Genomic DNA, 19,249 nt, shown 5'->3' with positions numbered 1-19,249 from the left:
AGACAATGCACAATGCGATACACCAGCATCGCATCGCATTTTTTATTCTTTTTGTTTTACCGTAATGTTTTTAAAGTTAACTGTAATGTTCTCAAATATGCGTACATTCATTCTCGCCATTATCATTATCATTTTCTTTTGTATTTAGTACCTGTTTACTCCTGATTATGTTGTTGGTATTGCTTTTTCGTGGGGCGGTGTGTCATGGAAACAAATAGAACAAAATAAGTTAAACAGACATGTACAAAAAGAAAAAGAAAAGTTAGGATTCACGTTCAAATACTCTATCTAACGTACACCTTCATCGGTTATTTGGGGACTGTATATAAATATAAATAATAAACAACAGGTCAACGGCGAGCTCAACAACTATAAGCATCTGTTGTCATATACTGGTAGCTTTTTACTATACGTAGTCGCGCGCTCGGTGACTCAACGCTAGTTTGATCGCCTTTGTCCGGCTTGCCAGATTCTATTGTTCTGGCGCGGATTAAGGCTGCCTAACTTGACTTACCCAAAGTATCGGCATGGCATAGGCTATGTGTGTGGAAGGAGGGGGTGATTCTTTTTTAATAATGTTAGATTTGTCTAATGTTCAATGTTTGATGAATGTTCTTTAAATATATTGAGTACAGCATGACGTCGAAAATATCTTAGCATGCTGCCCGACACGTCCAAGGCATAGGTCGCACGCCATTAATGGCATGCCTTAATTTTCCATGCTATACGCATCCGGGCTTGTTTCACTCAATCAACTGATTACTTCATGCATGTCCAAATTATAATTCAAACGCCATATCTGTTTCCAACAAAACGCAACAAAACGGACGCTTCGTGTCGCAACTCTTTGTATATTAAAGGTACTATATATGCCCCATCCCTGCAGGCCTATGGGTGCATTAAACAGTATTGCATGCATTTCACGAACAATACATGGGTCAAAGGTTCCCCTTTGGTCTTCGACACCCCCTCCCCCCCCCCCCCCTCTCTCTCTCTCTCTCTTCCTCTCCCTTTCAAACGTGCCTTCCATCATATGGCAACGTTGCGTTCACATGTTATTCGCCGTATTAAAGTGATTGTGTTAGATATAGAGCGAAATAATTGAAAGTATATAACGAAAAATATTAAACTTGGAAAAAAGAAGAGAAAAATGACAGTGCTGATTAATTTATGTCCTGCCAGTGTCACAAATAAGGTATAAAAATATGCTCATCTGACCGTAATTTATTGCCAAAAACCCCTTAGCTTCCGGGGGCTCCGCCCCCGGAACCCCACGCCAATTCGTGACCTGCCAGTGTCACAAATAAGGTATAAAATTATGCTCATCTGACGATGATTTTTTTTGTATAAAAAAACCCTGAGCTTCTGAGGGCTTCACCCCCTGGACACAACACCAATTTGTGTCCTGCCAGTGTCACAAATGAGATATCAAAATATGCTCATCTGATCGTAATTTATTGCCCAAAACCCCTGAGCTTCCGGGGGCTCCCCCTGGACCCCACGTCAATTCGTGACCTGCCAGTGGCACAAATAAGGTATAAAATTATGCTCATCTGACGATAATTTAATGTGTAAAACCCCTGAGCTTCTGGGGGCTCCGCCCTCTGGACCCAAAACAATTTTATGTTCTGCCATTGTCACGAATACGGTATCAAAATATGCTCATCTGACAGTAATTGAATGCCTATACCCCCTGAGCTTCTGGGGGCTCCACCCCTTGACCCCCGCTGAGAAACGTTCAACGGCTGGGCCTACATGTCTACCCCCCCCCCCAAAAAAAAAAAAAACAGCTTACGACAGCTAAGAAAGCAATACATGCTTTATAGTAAGCAACCAGAAGACTGACGGCTTTAGGTCCTCTCCGAGGGACCTGGTAATGAGGATTAATGCCTTACCAAGGGGCACTAGCGCATCGACTTGGTTTCGAACCCGGGTCACCGGATAACGAGACCAATGCTCTATCGACTAAGCTATCGCGCCTCCTAGTGATCACTAACCAAAAAACTAAACTAAAACAAGGCCAGCGGATAAATATTCACAGTTCGTAGGGAAAAAAACTTGTCGGCCGACCGACAATATACATCTCACCGACTTCAAACTTTTACTCCCACTCCTCCTCTCTCAGACCATTACCTCCCCTCTCTCTCCTCTCTTTCCTCCCCCGTTTCTTTTGTTTCCCTTTTCTCTTTTTTCTTTTTGTTTCTTTCTTTACTTTCCTCCCTCTTTTTCTTTTTTCTCTTTCTTTCTTCTCTTTCCTTTCTTTTCCTTTTTTTCTTTTTCTTTTTCTTTTTTCTTTTCTTTCTCTTTCCCTCTCTTTTTTTCCCTCCCCCTTTTCCCCTTTTTTCCCGACGGCAGCCAATTTACCGACAATATCCTGACAGATCGCACCCACCCCCCCCCCCCCACTTTGGAGACGCCCCTGAGTGGACACCAAATTTAAATGGTGTAAGATAGTGGATATAAAGACATAAAATGACATGAAATATTTGAAATTATACACTTAAATTGTCAATAATAATTATGATGATAGCTAGTTCTTATATTATTATAGTAGCGCTTTTCAGGACCGAAGGCCTTCTCGAAGCGCTTCACAATTATTACCCCGGTCATCGGATTCAGGCTTTGCCGCCAGGGGCGTAGACAACGGGGGGGGGGGGGGGGGGGATGAGGGGGATGCACCCCCCCCCACCTCACAAGGTGGGGGGGGGGGGGAATGGCATGTACAATCATCCCCCCAGGTTTTGGGGAATGATATCTGCTTACTTAATAAGTCATAATGATGATAATAATAGTAATAATAATAATGATAACAATTATAATATTAATAATAATAATAATTATGATGATGATAATAATAATAATCATCATTATTGTAATTGTGTTTATTGTTATTAGCCGCATTCACACGCTGAAAGCCAATTCAGACGGTAAAAAAAAGAAAATCTTACAAGTATTTTGTGGTTATCTTGTGGTTTGGAAACCACAAGATAACCACAAGATTAAACAGGCGCGGATCTACGGGGGGGGGGGGGGGGGGTTAGGGGGTTTAATCCCCCCCCTTGGGAGGCCAAAAAAAAAAAAAAAAAAAAAAAAAAAAAAGAACGCACGCTGGAGAGGAACCCTTTCAAGTGCAAATATTGTGAAAGATATTCAACTTATCTGGTAACTTAACCAAACACATGATAACTCTGGATATAACTGTGTATTAACTGTTACTTGATTTAAAAAGACGTTATCATGCACTGCTTTTTATGGTCTCCATTGTGTTAATAGATGCCAGGAAAACATCACTTACGGGGTTCAAATAAACACCCCAAAAAAAATCGGCTCGCCGCTTCGCGGCTCGTGGACGATGCTCCGCATCGTCATTATTTTGGTCACCCCCTCCTTAGCAAAAAGCTAGATCCGCCCCTGAGTCATCCCCCCAGGTGTACGAACCTGTCTACGCCACTGTTTGCCGCACACATACTCCCTGGGGAGCATTCCAGCCAAGCGTCGTTTTTACAAGCGCACACTTGCTAATCCAAGCAATTTAAAAACAGGTGCGTTTCGCTGTGAACAGGCGCGATAACAATCGCCCTCAAAGCTACGTCTAAACTATGTTCCCAGCATCACGACAGCCACGTTTGCTTGAAACATTCTGTATTCAAGATTTGTTGGGTGTTGCTAAGTTTTTGTCAAGGTCTATCACTGAATCTTTCCCCTCGTTGCCTTAACGTCCATCCCTTTTTGTATGCAAAGCCCGGCGTGAATAGAAATGTAAACATAGCTTGAAATGACGTCACAATCGGAAAATGAGCGCCATTTTTTTAGGGAAAGCTCAGTACGTTTCAACAAGTTGCAACTTCAAGCATCAAAGTCCATAATCTGGCCTATTTAATTTTGATCTCCACCACACCAACGCTACCTATTCCTACTTACTTGCTACCAGCCGATGATGGCGTGATCATTAAATTAAGACGCCCGGCGGCGCATATTTTTTTTACACAACTGTTTAGCCATTTTCGCGAAAAATTTCCAAGAAGTGCTCTGGTGAAAGAGTCCAAGTCGTCAGCGCACTATGTGCAAGCACGTACACCCAGGGAAGGGAAGATATAATAGCTAAGGGGAAAACAAAGATAGTGGAGACGGTATGGAGAAGGAAAAACAATGAAATACATAAGGAAAGAGGAGAGGATAAGTCAAAGGAAGAACATAGAAATACATAATTGAAGAGGTAAGAGGATCATAGATCTAAACTAAGGAAAAACAGGGAAATACATGAAGAAGGAAAGGGAATCTATCAGTTTAAAACAATTAAAGATATATGACGAAGGAGAAAAGGATAGATTGAAGGAGAAACAAAGAAATACATAAAATAAAAGAGAAGAGGTTAGAATGAAGGACAAAATAAATACATACGAAGGAGAACTGGGGGATAGATTGAAGGAAAAGCAAAGAAATAACGAAGAAGAAAAAGGATAGATTGAAGAAAAAAAGAAATACATGACAAAAGAGAAAAGGATAGATTGAAGGAGAAACAAGGAAATACATACAATAAAAGAGAAGAGGTTAGAATGAAGGACAAAAGAAATACATACAAAGGAGAACTGGGGGATAGTATGAAGGAAACACAAAGAAATAACGAAGAAGAAAAAGGATATATTGAAGAAAAAAAGAAATACATGACAAAAGAGAAAAGGATAGATTGAAGGAGAAACAAGGAAATACATAATGAAAGAGAAGAGCGGATAGATTTAACCCGAAACAAATAACGAGTATGTACCCTGTGTAACACTGCTAAGGGTAATGCTAGACTCTGTCTCTAGTCGTTTGCACAGTATATTTGACTGAAGTGGCTAAACAGTTGTGTAAACAAAATATGCGCCGCCCGGCGAAACTCAGGCTGGGCTGGTGGCGCATATTTTTTTTTACACAACTTTTAGCCATTTTCGTGAAAAAATTCCAAGAAGTGCTCTGGTGAAAGAGTCTAAGTCGTCAGCGCACTATGTGCAAGCCAAGCAAGTACACCCATGACAGGGAAGGAAATTATAGAAAGGGGAAAACAAGGATAGTGGAGAGGTTATGGAGAAGGAAAAACAAGGAAATACATAAGGAAAGAGAAGAGGATAAGTCAAAGAAAGAACATAGCAATGCATGATTGAAGAGCTAAGATGATTAAAGATCTAGACTAAGGAAAAACCGTAGGGAAATACATATAAAGAAGGAGAAAGGGAATCTATCAGATTAAAACAAAAAAATAGATGACGAAGGAGAAAAGGATAGATTGAAGGAGAAACAAAGAAATACATAAAACAAAAGAGAAAAGGTTAGAATAAAGGAGAACAAAAGAAATACAAAACGAAGGAGAACTGGGGATAGATTGAAGGAAAAATAAAATATAACGAATGAGAAAAAGGATAGATTGAAGAAGAAAAAAATACATGACAAAAGAGAAGAGGATAGATTGAAGAGGAACACAGAAATACATAATGAAAGAGAATAGAGGATAGATTTAACCCGACACAAATAACGAGTATACATATGTACACACGTACAGATCCTCCAACAAAACTGCTAAGGGTAATACTAGACTCTGTCTCTAGTCGTTTGCACAGTATATTTGACTGAAGTGGCTAAACAGTCGTGTAAAAAAAAATATGCGCGGGCTGGTGAGCATAATTATGAGTCTGTTGATAACGCCATCTTCGACGGCTTGGATCAAGTGTGGGGAAATTATAAAGGACCGTGCAGATTCTGGACTACAAGCATCACCGCCTGGCTGCCGCCACTAAAACTTTAAGCATCTCCGTACGGCGACCGCCAGCTGGAAACTTTAAAATTGCAACTGTAACAACCTATTTTTGGCGGCAGCCTGGCTGAGCCGATTATAGACGTGCCGCCAGGCGGGGGGTGGATGGGCCGATTAAAGATTACGGGGTAAAAGTCAGATCCCAGCCTGGCGCAAGCCGGCTGGGCTAATAAGTGAAAATTAATTGCCCCAGCCAGGATCCGGGCGGAATTGCAGCCTCGATCCGCCAATACGTGAGGCGGGAGCCAGCTGGTATCGATATTTTTGACGCCTCGCCTAAATTATTAGAGAAAAAAAAACGATTCGTTGTACCGTTTTCGACTCTCAATAAGCCCTAATTGTCTGAATTTCAGTGTCTGAATTCAATACAAGTATTGTAGTTGTAGTCACTCTCGAAGTCGTCGCAGCGGATAAAAAGTCACAGTTCGTAGGGAAAAAAACTTGTCGGCCGACCGACAATATACATCTCACCGACTTCAAACTTATGCATTGATATAGTACACGAGGATCGAGCAAGACTACCGACACAGATGACACGACACAGCAACATATTTTCCCGTGTCTTTCTTGCCCCCTCGACGAGACGACTCCACCCAACAACCCCCTTCTCTCTTTTACTCCCACTCCTCCTCTCTCAGGCTCTTACCTCCCCTCTCTCTCTTCTCTTTCACCCCCGTTTCTTTGGTTTCCCTTTTACTTTTTTTCTTCTTTTTTCTCTTTCTTTCTTCTCTTTTCTTTCCTTTTTTTCCCTTTCTTTCCTCTCCTTTCTTTTCCTTTCTTTTCTTTTCCTTTTCTTTTTTCTTTTCTTTCCCTTTCCCTCTTTTATTTTACCGACAATATCCTGACAGATGGGGGGGGGGGGGTTCGAACCCCCCCCCCCCCTTGGCGACGCCCCTGATTTTTGCGCTGTGCAATAAACGCTGTGCTCACTACATAATATCCGCTTTGCTGGAAATGTATGGGTTATGCTCTGCTATCAAGCTGACTATGAGATGGCGGGGTTCAATAAACAATACACTAGGGCAGAAAGTTATATCTGACCGAGCTTTGTATAAATCACACAATTTTTGCAATATTCACATATACAATTGGAGGAAACCCATAAACAAAGTTACAAAGTCCTTTTTTTTAATCATTAAATCGTGATTTCCACGAAAACGCTTGTGTTTAACTTTTTCCTGAATCATTAAATAAAGGCACATAAACACATGTACATGCATTACAGGGAATGGAAGTTTCTGTATGGCTAGGAACCGATCAAAAGAGAGGGAGGGGACTATGGGGAATGCAGCCCCCTGCATTTGTTTCGAGATCATACCACATGTACACATGCGAGAATTAAGCTGTATGATCATCTATAGAATGCATATACTTTCAGTTTTTTTAAATTGAAAATCATCATGCAACCTGTTTTGACAGTCTAGTGATTCCCTATCAATTTACAAACACAGGCTTGATTTTTTTAATAGGGCCTACCACACCTACCACACCTACATATACAAAAGTGGTGATAACTGATTCATAAAGACTTTACACAACAATTGGGTGGTTCACCCCCTATACAAGAATGTTCTTTTGCAATTATTTGAAACCGAATTCAATTAATTGCAAAAGAACATTCCTCTATAGGGGGGGGGGGGGCGACACAAAATAACCAACTACCAGAACACATCCGAAATGTAACTACATTAAGATCCTTCCATACCGTAGTAACTGATATTTTTTCTTAACACACTTCCTTAAACTCAAATGATTGTGCATAACTGTGTGTGTGTGTGTGTGGGTGTACGCGTATGATATTATTTTTTTATATTTTGTTACCTTGGTATTTAAGAAAACTTGTATTTATGTTTTGTTTCTATTCTGCTTTATGTCGCTTTTATGTTAATATTGTAGTGTAAGGACCACAAGGAAGAACATTGGGCTATCCACCGATTTTTGTCTATGTACATGTATAAATGTTTTACTTTGTATATTTTACTATGTATACTATTTTTATCTGATTTCGGAAATAAAATCAACAACAACAACACAGGGTTTGTGTTAAGTTGTGTGAAAAAAAACTTGTGTATTCTTGTTAACACAACTAAAAAAGATAGTTGAGTTCTGTTTTCAGACCGCAAATGCCTTCAAAATACATGGTTATTGCTCTTATGTTTATCTATGACATTTCTAGTGCCCTTTTAGAACCTATAATTGCTGTGAAGGTAATTTTAGACCCCGCACTGTGTGAAATTTAGCCAATACGACCATACCAATTTAGCTCCACTTTCAAAAAAATATAGTGACCGTTAATTAATTATTTAATTAAAAATGACATTACATGGGCCTGCTGGTTGTGCGTAATATACCAAACATGAAAATGCCAACAAAAAAGCCGACATCGGCATTGGCTAATACGACGTAAAAGGAGCTAATTCTTTTTTTGAATGGCTTATTCAAATTATGTAATATTTGTTATGGTGGACAAGACTTAGAAATCGTTATATTTATGGATATTTCAGCAGTATCTGAACAGATTTTGATCAAACAGAGATTTTTTTTTCTTCATTTAAATGGTACATTCTTTCAATTTGACACTCTCACACACAAAAAAATGTTTGTGTAGCGCCCTCTACAACAAAACTAAAATATCCCTTTAAACCAACCCCTGAAAGGAATTTGCAGTATATTTAAATCTTCGCCACTAGGAGCGCCATACCGATAGTTATGAATAACGATTAGTGGGGACAAAACATAAAGCAGATCTTGTATGCCCTTTGCTATTGGAAGTTCTCTCTCTCTCTCTCTCTATCAAACACACACAAACACACACACCCACAAACACGCAAACTCGCCCACACACAACTTTTCTCTCTCCCGTACATCCACACACACGTACTTTGTCCATGTCCACACACTCTCTCTCCCCCGCACACACATGCACACGCTCAACTTGAAGAGAATATGAATCACATTTCTGATGAGGAAATTCGACTTCGATTGGCCTTGTATGCATAGCAAATTATAAATATGTTAACTTTTGAGAACAAGAAAAGTGTTATATCTTTCCCTTCATGTGCTTAGTCTATTAGTCAACTTATCTTGTTTTTCGGCTTTCTTTGAAGTCAGTTGTCTGTTATGGTTAGATGTTCCTGTACGTTTAGTGATGGTTTGGGAATTATATTATATAAACAAAGAAAATTATAATAAACATGATTGAAAAGAAAAAAGAAGACATGGTCGGAGGCAAGGATAGGCAAATGAAGCTATATAGAACAAGACGATAAGAGGATAAACAGTAAGGTAAGATTTGATATGATGAACATAAAGAGATGATACATTACGATACGTACAATGCTTTCAGGAAATGTGTGCAACTGTTATACAATTAACTCTGCCTGAGTGGAAGCGTGCGAGAGATAGACTTGTAACTAATAGTTTGAATGAACTGGACAACAATAAAAAGGTAATGAATTCATGAAAGTTAATTGCAATTCCTCTAGGCCTAAATATGTATGGGCACTTCAAAATGGCTCCATCTATCATGACACTGTGACATGATAGTGCCGTACAACTTGCCCACTTAGTTTAACACACAGAGTGACTAAATATCTGATCTCGTCTATTTAAATATGTTGGTCTAAATAAGTCAGGAATAATTGATTAACTCATATCCTGCCATGAGACTGCTAGCGCGCTATTGTTATAGTGCTCTGTGCACGCGAGCGCGCTATCGACTGAATGCCACGTTCATGCTAGCGAGCCACCGCTACTCTGCTTTGTGCACGCTAGCAAGCATATGTAATTACAGTTATTGTTCATGCCCATTGCACCGTGCTGAGTGCTTTTGCAGCGCTATTGAAAGTACCATCGCGTGCATCAGATTATCGGCTTTGGATTACGCGTCTTTGTATACAACAGTCAGATCGGATTTTCTCGAGTAATTCAGCGATTTGTTTTTTGTAAAGATTTAAATAACACGCACTTGAACCAACCTTAAAATTAACTTGGCACACAGGAGATTTGTGACTGGCACAATAGGGATAAGCACTGTGGCACTGGGTGCATTGTATGGGTGGCAGCTTAAGAGTTAAGTCGCAGTTGGATTGCCGTGACCCGATACGAAATCGTACAAGTTGTAATTTAGTTTATCCCGTTTATTCACCATTCGTAAACAAAATCCAAAAACGAAATTTTGCAGAGGCAGAAGAATATCAAAAACAATAAGAACATGTTCAAAATTAAACATCACATACAAAATATCTGCAAAAGACAGTTGTATGTCATAATACAATGTAAACATATGTCATATCAGAATAACAAGATATATAACACTATTACTTTAGGACAATGATTAATAAAGGTAAATAGATTCAGTATAATTTCCACACATCTGCTGGAATTGACGACAAGTTTACAATACTTAATATGCATACATCATTGCATATTCCGTAAAATACCTCCAAATGTCAGGCGTCATAGGAATAATTTCAATCTCTACATGACCTACAGGCACTCCATATTTGTATCCCTATTCTAACGAAACTTCACTCATTACCCTTTGATAATATAAACTCTGCTTTAAGATCCGAATGGAAATAAATCTGAATAGAAATCCTAACAAGAATCAATTATCTATTAAAATAGCATTTGATCACAATCAAACACAATTTGTCATACTAAAATCCTGGCTATGAGCTGAACTAATTTCATAAGTGCACTTTGAAATGCTGAAGTATTTCTTATTACCTCAATATTATACAAAAAACAGCAATTTCACAAGCAAGGTGCACATCTAAAAGACCAAGTAAATTCTTGTACTGAAATAATTTTCAAATATGGTATACATTTGCACTACTGTATTAAACCACGTCATAATATAAATTTGCAGGAAGACTAGCGAACCATGTAGCAGCCAAGTCACCAAACGTAGCCATTGGATAAGATGCCTCAACAGCCAACATATACCAGCTATAATCAATATAAAAATATTAAAAAAAAAACAAGCATTTCTTTACTGGCTATTCTGACAGCATAATATGCATTTAATTTGGCATATCAATATAATTAAGTTCAAACTCAATGAAATATTCAGCACTGCTGAAGTACTTCTTTAATACATTAATAATACAAATGTAAAAACACATCATTTCTTCAATCTTTAAATCAACTAATTTGTATCTTATTATAACATCTAGGACAATCAAAACGAATCCCTACCAACAGCACATTTTATCGATAATCGATGCACATAGGTGCAGCTATCTCTAAAGGTTTGTTTACATTCGGCCGCCCTCTACGACAATTATAACTGCACAACTAGTAACCACTTCATTGCAATAACAACATATTAATTCTTTTATATCTCCGTGGAACGCTGAAACTTCTGAATTCTCTACAAATATCAACAATCAGTATAAAAGTGAGATAACATATCATTGTTGAGATCATACGTTGAATATCAATTCAATCCCGTAAGAAAATGTATCGCACGATTCTCTAACACATGAATTCTGTATCACTTGTGCAAGCACAAAATACAACATGTATTCATCAAAACTGACTCTCAACATGTAAATATAATATTTTATATTAGTTCTACATACCAGGGCCCTGTCTTACAAAAAGTTGACAAAATATATATTCATGGACTTAATAGATCACAAAATTTACCAAATGGAGTAAACAGAAAGCTCATATATTTACAAACATTACAATTGTTGAAATATATTACTCATACAAAATTACAATTCTTAAGAAATATAATTCATCAAACTTCCCTGTAAAGGTTATTACGCAATTAGCACGTTTTATTATTCATAACAGCACTCCTTTCAGACAATAAGCCCAGTCCCCCAAACTGAGTAACAGCTTCAACATATTTATGGTCACCTGATCAAGGTCTAAAAATTGACTAAAGTCCAGCAGTAGAGGGAGGCATTATAAAAAGAAGCTCACTTGGACTTGGAGGGGGAGGATTGGGGAGTCTTGAAAAGGACTGTTGGTATGGTCTTGAAAAAGGAATGCTGGTTATCTTTATTAGCTATAGTTCTAAGGAGAATTATAGCACCGGTTAGAGAGGATGGGTAGTAGAAGTGGCCCTAGGAGTGGCTCCAATCCTCTCCTTCTCTCACATGGTGCAACCGCAAGCTTACTGCTTATCGACACCACCGTGCGAGTCAATACTTATAAGCAGCATCTAAGATGATGCAGTTCCATATATAATTGAATAAAACATTGGCAACATGTTATTCAAGGCTTCCCTCATCAAAATATCATACATATATACTGCAACAGGTCAAAATTGAAATGTTTTACGGTGAAAAGACCGATTCAATATCTATCTATTTCTAATAAATCTCCTCAGGAAGTGAACAACAAGAAACAAAGATATATGACTCACTCATATTCTGAGAAGAAGCTATTAATTTGGCCAAAAAATGACATTCCACAGCTATGAAAGAGGGATTTTATGATTTACGGTCACTTGGTCCCTCCCTATTATAGGACCCTTTCTCAGAACAGTTAGCTAGATCACCGTGAGAGTGTAACTGTTATAAAAGTGGGCAGAATTATTTGTCAGATTCACTCCTGCACTGCACCCCCATCCATGGGCCAGGCAGGGAGGTCGACTCTGCAAGCCTTTGGGTTACATAAGGTTTTATGGTTTAACTTTAAATTGCCTAGTACATGAAATAAAAGGAACCGCAGCACAAATAATGATGATGTGTCATTTCTACCAGTTTCCGCGTGTTTCTGCGTGTTACAATGCAATAACATTTTCATGATTATATTGAGCACAAGACAACACAAAACAATCAATCTCTGAGTTAAAAGCATAATTTAACCCTAGATCACTCTACGTTGATAAGATCCACAAGAATAAACATTAACCATTTACTATCATTTCATGTCTCACTTACTTATGTTTAACAGCTAAACACTGGACAGTTAAGAATTGAATGTAATTTGTACACTTTGTACACACAAGTTTCAGACAAAAAGAGGGAAATGACATGTGCAAAACAAAGTTTGAAGGTTCGAAAAAAGGAATCACTCTTCCCAAGTATCAAAGATAGACAGCTACTTCTGGTTATTTGTAAATACAATTTTCTATAAATGATATCTGTGAAAAATGAATTAAGAGAATGTGCACAATAATTTACATTAGATTAATGTAGTGGGTAGGAAAGACGAGTCCGCACGGGGAACACTAAATGTCTAGTTGTTACACATTATAATGTATTACTCAGATGTAGGACCACATCTTTATGATATGAAGCCTTTAAACAAATGCACTATCTTCATATAAATCTACCTAGACATTAACAGACATGACAAACTATAATATAAATAAAGCCTTTTGCGTTCCAGGTGCATCTTTCCAATACATTTCACGAAGCTCCCTTAATAACCATTTAATGTACTTAATTTCCGGTACCTGAACAAAATAATGATAATATTCATATTTCATTATCGTAAAGCGCACACTACATAATAACGTCCTGTGTGCTTTCAGACAGCTTTGGGATTGATATCATCGGTTAAGCTCCAGCAGCTGTTATCAGTGGACAGTGCGTTTCAAGGAATAAACCTACTAGAAACCTAATTAACTATCCTGGGTTGAGTGTGGCAAATGTAGATTAGCGTCTTAGCAAAGGACGTTAGTACTGTGGCAGGGATTAAAACTCCATACCCCGTGGTTCAGTAACTGTCATCACTAGAACTGCTACTCCTGTCTCGATCTTTAATCATCAGACGGTTGTTTGACTCTACCGATGCTCCGGCATCAAAAACATCCACACAATCATCGCGCTTCATCTGCTTCAGAATCTGCCTCAGATCCTCCAGGCTGCAAATCTTATTCTGTCTCTCCGCCAGGTCAATCAGATCTGCTGTTGGGTCTGGCTTGTTAGTCAGACTAGCGATGTAGTCATCCAATCGCAGGGCACTAGCAAGTCCCGTCCAGTCGTCATGAGTAACACGGGGACCGTTTAACAGTTTACTCAGCTCTTGTCGTATCGCAAGGGGGATGATCATTGGGTGAGGCGGCACAAGATCATGTCTACCTGTAACATACATGTTAAAAACATTCCCATGTATGCTCACCGAGGAGCTTGGAACAGCTGGCAGATCGTTGATTCGCGGGAGGATCCGCTCAACCTCTGAAGCAACCTGAGCCCCTGTTAGAGGCTGTATGCCGATGTCAGAGGTCACTAGGTGTGCAATCGATCCTTCTGTGGGCAACGTGGAGCTAGTACCTTGAAGAAAAATATGATAACATTGAAGATGATTTGCAAAGCACATCATAACAAAATAGAACTATTTAATGGCCTAAGAGGGAAAGGAAGGCTGAAGGTTTCGTGAAAAGAAATAGTGTAGAAAGAAAGCGGTAAGGTAGCTAGGTAAATATGAGGAGGATGCTCGAGACAAGAGGAAATGGCACTGGGAGCGTCAGTAACCCCTTTTATGAAAAAACATTTCTGATTTGAATAATGATGGTGATGACGATGACAGCCCTCTTGCATAAAAAGATTTAATGAAGAACAGTTGCAATTTATACTTTTTGTTGTGGAAATGCATAGCTGACACTACTTGTAGTGCTTCTTTTTTTCTTCCCCTTTTATTTTTCAACCTGGAAATGTGGAAATAACATTTAATTAAATTATTGACAACATGAAAAACAACTCATAATTATAATTCATTCGCAAAATTAATTTCTAGTCCTGCATAAACGTTTTTTCTGTACAGTGGTGTTGCCTTCAGCAATACCCAGTCAATTTCTTTATCATTTCCACAATTCCAAAACCCCACTAATAATAATAATAATAACGAAAAGTTTTATATAGCTCATAATAATGTGTAGAATTCTCTATGCGCTTTACTATCAAAACAAAAAAGTAATACATTAACAAACATTGTACCAGAACATACACTGTAGGTTATAATGGTGGAATACCTATTTTTACCCAATTTATGGAATGATTTTGACAATGATTTATTCCTTATACCTTTAGATAATAGTATACCTTCTCAGATTTTATTGAATAATAATGTGTGAGTGTCTGTTTTGCGTGACAGCTAAATCATGTGTATGCTACCGTGCTAATCAACTAGGGAACCTACATCCTTAAGTTATAAATGACAGTAATGAGGATGAATGCTAAATGCCCCACAAAAGGGCACTAATTTAGCACAACGAAACGGTTTTGATCCTGGAGCCTCACAGTTACGAGGCCATTGTTTTGCCACTGAACCATAACTGTACGCACCGGGGGCTAGGGTAGGGGGCAGTTCCCACAAATTAAAACATAAATAAAAAATGCAATAAATAATCAATAATTCATTTGCATTGTACCCCGAATGATAACAAGGAATCGACCACGCAATATAATAGTAAAGGCTTTCTTTTTATTTAGCTACAGGCAGAATGGAAAGGCGACTGTGTACGTGCAGTACATTGTAATACAAGTACCATGGTAACCTAGGTACGGGAGAACCATGATGACGAAAGGTCAGGAGAGCCATGGTACCCGAGAACCATGAGAACCATGGTAACCATTTGTCAATTTTAATAAGAGCTGCGCCTGGAAAGGTATATACCAATAGCTACTTGCTACACAAACAGTTTCTTTCACAGTGCAATAGAATTACCAAAAACTAATTTGTAATCTTTAAATCATATGAAACTAACCCACTGATGATCCTTCTGCATTCTTCCTAATGCTTTTAAAGTGCATGGAGATGGCAACATATTATGTGCTATATAAGCCTGATATTATTAATGATAAATAACTGCAACTAAAATGTTATGTTTTTACAGGATTAAATAGTTCCAGGTTACAATCAAGATTTACACAGTGAGATACATGTACTACCGCCAACAGATTGACTGGGGGGGGGGGGGGGGCGAGGATGCATCTGGTCAGTCCTCCATCTTGTTTTGTGCTATAGTACCCTTTTTTGCTTTTCTTTATCAGATATGTTTTCAATAGAAAGGCGGCAGTATTCATATATTAAAAACATTTGCCATGAAAACTGAAAACAGCATCAATAACAACCACACCTTACACAATCTGATGACCCTTTTATTGGCTTTTCGGAGTGCTCATCTTTAAACAAATATACTGGATCCACCCCTGGAGGATACCATTTTTTAGAATCTGGTTCATGTTTCATAAAAACTGTCATCATTGTCAAGTAACATTCACTGTTATGAGCTACTGGAATTATGGCATTTGATTGGCTGGGAGATAATTTGTAATAATTGTCTTGCATTTGTTACTGTTAACTAGTTAACGAGTGACAGCCGACATGATTCATTTCTTGTCTCTAACTGATAATCCGTAACTCTACACACTGCTCAACACTCGGAGCAACTGAACAAAAGTATGGAGTCTCTGAAATAACGAGAAAACACCATTCTGTCTGCAGAGGATAATACGAACAAAATAACGAGGATGAGGTGATTGTATACTTACTTATTGGACTTTCGTTCCCTGACTCCACTCCTTCCTCACTCATACCTGCATCAAATTACATGAATAAATCAATTAAAATTAAAAAGAGTTAAGGTCTAGTGGATAAACCGGAGTTATATGGATCACAAGGTATTGGGTTGGAAATATATTTGTGAGCTTAAAACAATTTAGAACAGAATCAGGGATTCTTGACAACTCCGGGAGTACCAAGAATTCCTTTATACACAGAAGTACAATTATTGCACCAATAATCCCAAAGTGCGCCAATCAGCTAACATATCATTAGTGTACAGCTTGAAGGTACACGATGAACTTAACAAAATTTTACCTGGCATTATATGCATTAATAGTTAAAGAGTATGAAGAAAATTAAGTATAACATAATCCCCCACTCACGAAACTAAAGTTGGACTTGGGCAGGTCTTATTCTATGTCAGTGTGTTCAGGTGTGTCAACGAGTCTAAACATGAATAATGTTTATCTATATTAAAGACGCATAGTAAATTGGGCTCTTTAATGGAAAATTTGACACCATTCGTGTGTTTCCCAATAACAGGTGTTATCAATTACCAGGGTCAGCCTTAAGTGTTATTACCAACAAGCCTTATGTAATACTTTGAATTTTCCACCAATCACTCCAAATGGAAAAGTTATTATCTTTCATTTCCCTCACTCAACGACTCTCCAAGAGACTAGGAGGTATTTAATAATGGCACCATCAGTTTGCTGTGTGGGAGATTTGTTTCAATAGAGGGTAAAATAGTCTTTTGTGGAGTACCAAGTCTTATAGACCTACCAAACTTGAACTTGATTGCAGCTGTAGGGATGCTATGTAGTCCACACTGGAGTGACATTCTCTTGAAGCAGTCTTTAAGCCGTTTCTTCCTACTGCACCTCGGGCACAGAAAGCAGACATCATACTTGATCCTCCTAGCCCAGTGCTGAATAAGGCTATCAAGGGTTTCCGTTACAAAGTCCATCACCTGCCATGAATACACAAACAGCCCCAAGACATATATTATATTATAGTTTTTCTTTTTGGCTACTTCAAGCTTACTTAATTTTGATTTAAATTCACAGTAGACGGATCTGCAATGAAACTGTCATTCGGATAGTGCATGAATCGCACGTCACATTGGCTTATTTTCTCTCTTAACCTAACAGAGTCTGCAGAGACACTTGAACAAGTATTGCCGGTTTGGGTGGAGGGAAAAAATGTTCCTCTTATCTTCCTTATCCACAAACAGTACATATATGTTGAGGTTTGTTTCCAATAAATCTCTACCCAAATTAGTCGAACTATTGATATTCTCTTGGAAGTTCATTTACAATTGTCCATAAACCTACTGACACAGAAAGGTTTCAGAAAGGTCTACTATTTTGACGAAGCACCAAGTTTGATAGTTTGATAACTGAACCGAGTTACCACATCAACTAGATGTATAATATGGATTAAATTAACCAGACTTTAAGAAATTGAATTTGAGTTAATTCGGCCTCCAACTGTAGATGATTTCTAAGTCAAGTTTAAGTGCCCTTTGGTCTAATTTTACTGTCCTCCAATCTAACAGGACTCAAAGTTTCACTACACTTTAGTACATAGGATTGTTAGTGTGCAAGCAATTACAGTTAACTTTGCATATTACACGTCGTATGTTTGATAGTTAAATCCATTTTCTTGAGAAACCTATTGAGTCAAACGATTTTTGTTATATGACATATCCGAGACTATTTTACCGGTGACAACTTCAATTATATGGTTCAGAGACCTTTCTCAGATGTGTACTGGTAGACTCAAGCAAGCTACCAGTTTTCCAATCAAACAAAAATGACTGTGTGAACGTGCATAGTAAATGCCGAAGAACTGGTTTGCGCCATCCTTCTCTCTTCATTTCTATTGTGTAGATATTGAAATAATCCTGTTGAGCTACCTACCTCTTTGACAGCACTTGGGGCTGGAGATGTATTACTTTCCCCATCATCATCAACCGCTCCCTGATATACAATGACCTGACATGTTCACCATCAAAGGTAAAGGGACATATATTTAAGAAATTAATATTATGGTGGTGTGTTATTGTGTTCAGTTTCCCTCAGTTTTGTGATAGTTAATTATTAATTTATTTATACATTTATTTAGTCTGTGTTCGTTTGACAGAGTATGTTCCTCAGCGCACATAACCTTATTTGAAAGAGATTTTTTATAAAATTATACAATTAAAATACAATTTAAAACAAACAAAACAATTAAAGAATGACTGAATATTACAATACATTACATCAAAAAACAAGAACAAAACAATAGAATGAAAACAAAAATGATAGGGCTTGTGATCAAATCTTAAATACACTTATCAGCTGAGAATGTATGTGCATTTAAAACCAATAAAAAAACACCAAAGGATATATATTATGAGGTTCTGCTTTTCAGATTATAGCACTAGGAACCAGACCTTGATACTGATTCATGGGTAAAGTTTTCAGGATTACACAATGCAATTCTTTCAAAGAAATAAGAGCCCTGAAGAGCTCCTGATTCTCTAGGTATCGACAGTATAATCGAATGTAGGAGATTGACTATATCATTGCCTGGTGGAGTTTATTCATTTCCTATGAAGAGATCCGGTGCTCGGCCTCAACAACTTTACCTACAATTCAGTATCTCCACCATGAAAAAAATATAGCTGACACTTGACTCAGACCTTGATAGTTGCTTCACACGGTGGTAACATCTCTATTAAGGCATGATGCACTCCATCAACCATTAGACTGATGTGACGATGGAAAAGATTGACTGGTTCTCCATCTCTTTCACCCATCCATCTGACTGCTCTCGACATCAACCGATGAAACAGCCCATCTGTGGAAATGGCAAACAAGAGAGATGACCAAAAGAGTATGGCAAGAGACGTTTTGAAAGCCAGCCCCAAAAGGTATATTAGCTGCAATAATACTTAAAGACAAGTTTAAATTTCTAAGAAGTCCATCTTGTTAG

At 38.1% G+C, this 19,249-nt stretch overlaps 1 protein-coding gene across 1 annotated transcript; it reads right to left on the bottom strand.

The window, feature by feature from the left end:
* Positions 1–13,477: 13,477 nt before the first annotated feature.
* On the bottom strand, positions 13,478–18,259 carry LOC115927409 (netrin receptor UNC5B-like). The gene is made up of 4 exons (XM_030993258.1): positions 18,190–18,259; positions 17,051–17,237; positions 16,255–16,299; positions 13,478–14,034 (listed from the first exon to the last, which is right to left on the bottom strand). The coding sequence occupies exons 2-4, from the start codon at positions 17,232–17,234 to the stop codon at positions 13,478–13,480; spliced, it is 786 nt and encodes a 261-aa protein (XP_030849118.1). The 5' UTR covers positions 17,235–17,237; positions 18,190–18,259.
* Positions 18,260–19,249: the final 990 nt, after the last annotated feature.

Source organism: Strongylocentrotus purpuratus, unplaced genomic scaffold (genome assembly GCF_000002235.5).
Source record: "Strongylocentrotus purpuratus isolate Spur 01 unplaced genomic scaffold, Spur_5.0 spur5_scaffold_20, whole genome shotgun sequence".
Classification (NCBI taxonomy): domain Eukaryota; kingdom Metazoa; phylum Echinodermata; class Echinoidea; order Camarodonta; family Strongylocentrotidae; genus Strongylocentrotus; species Strongylocentrotus purpuratus.
The sequence above is the reverse complement of the archived record's forward strand: the minus strand, read 5'-3'. Positions and strand labels throughout refer to the sequence as shown.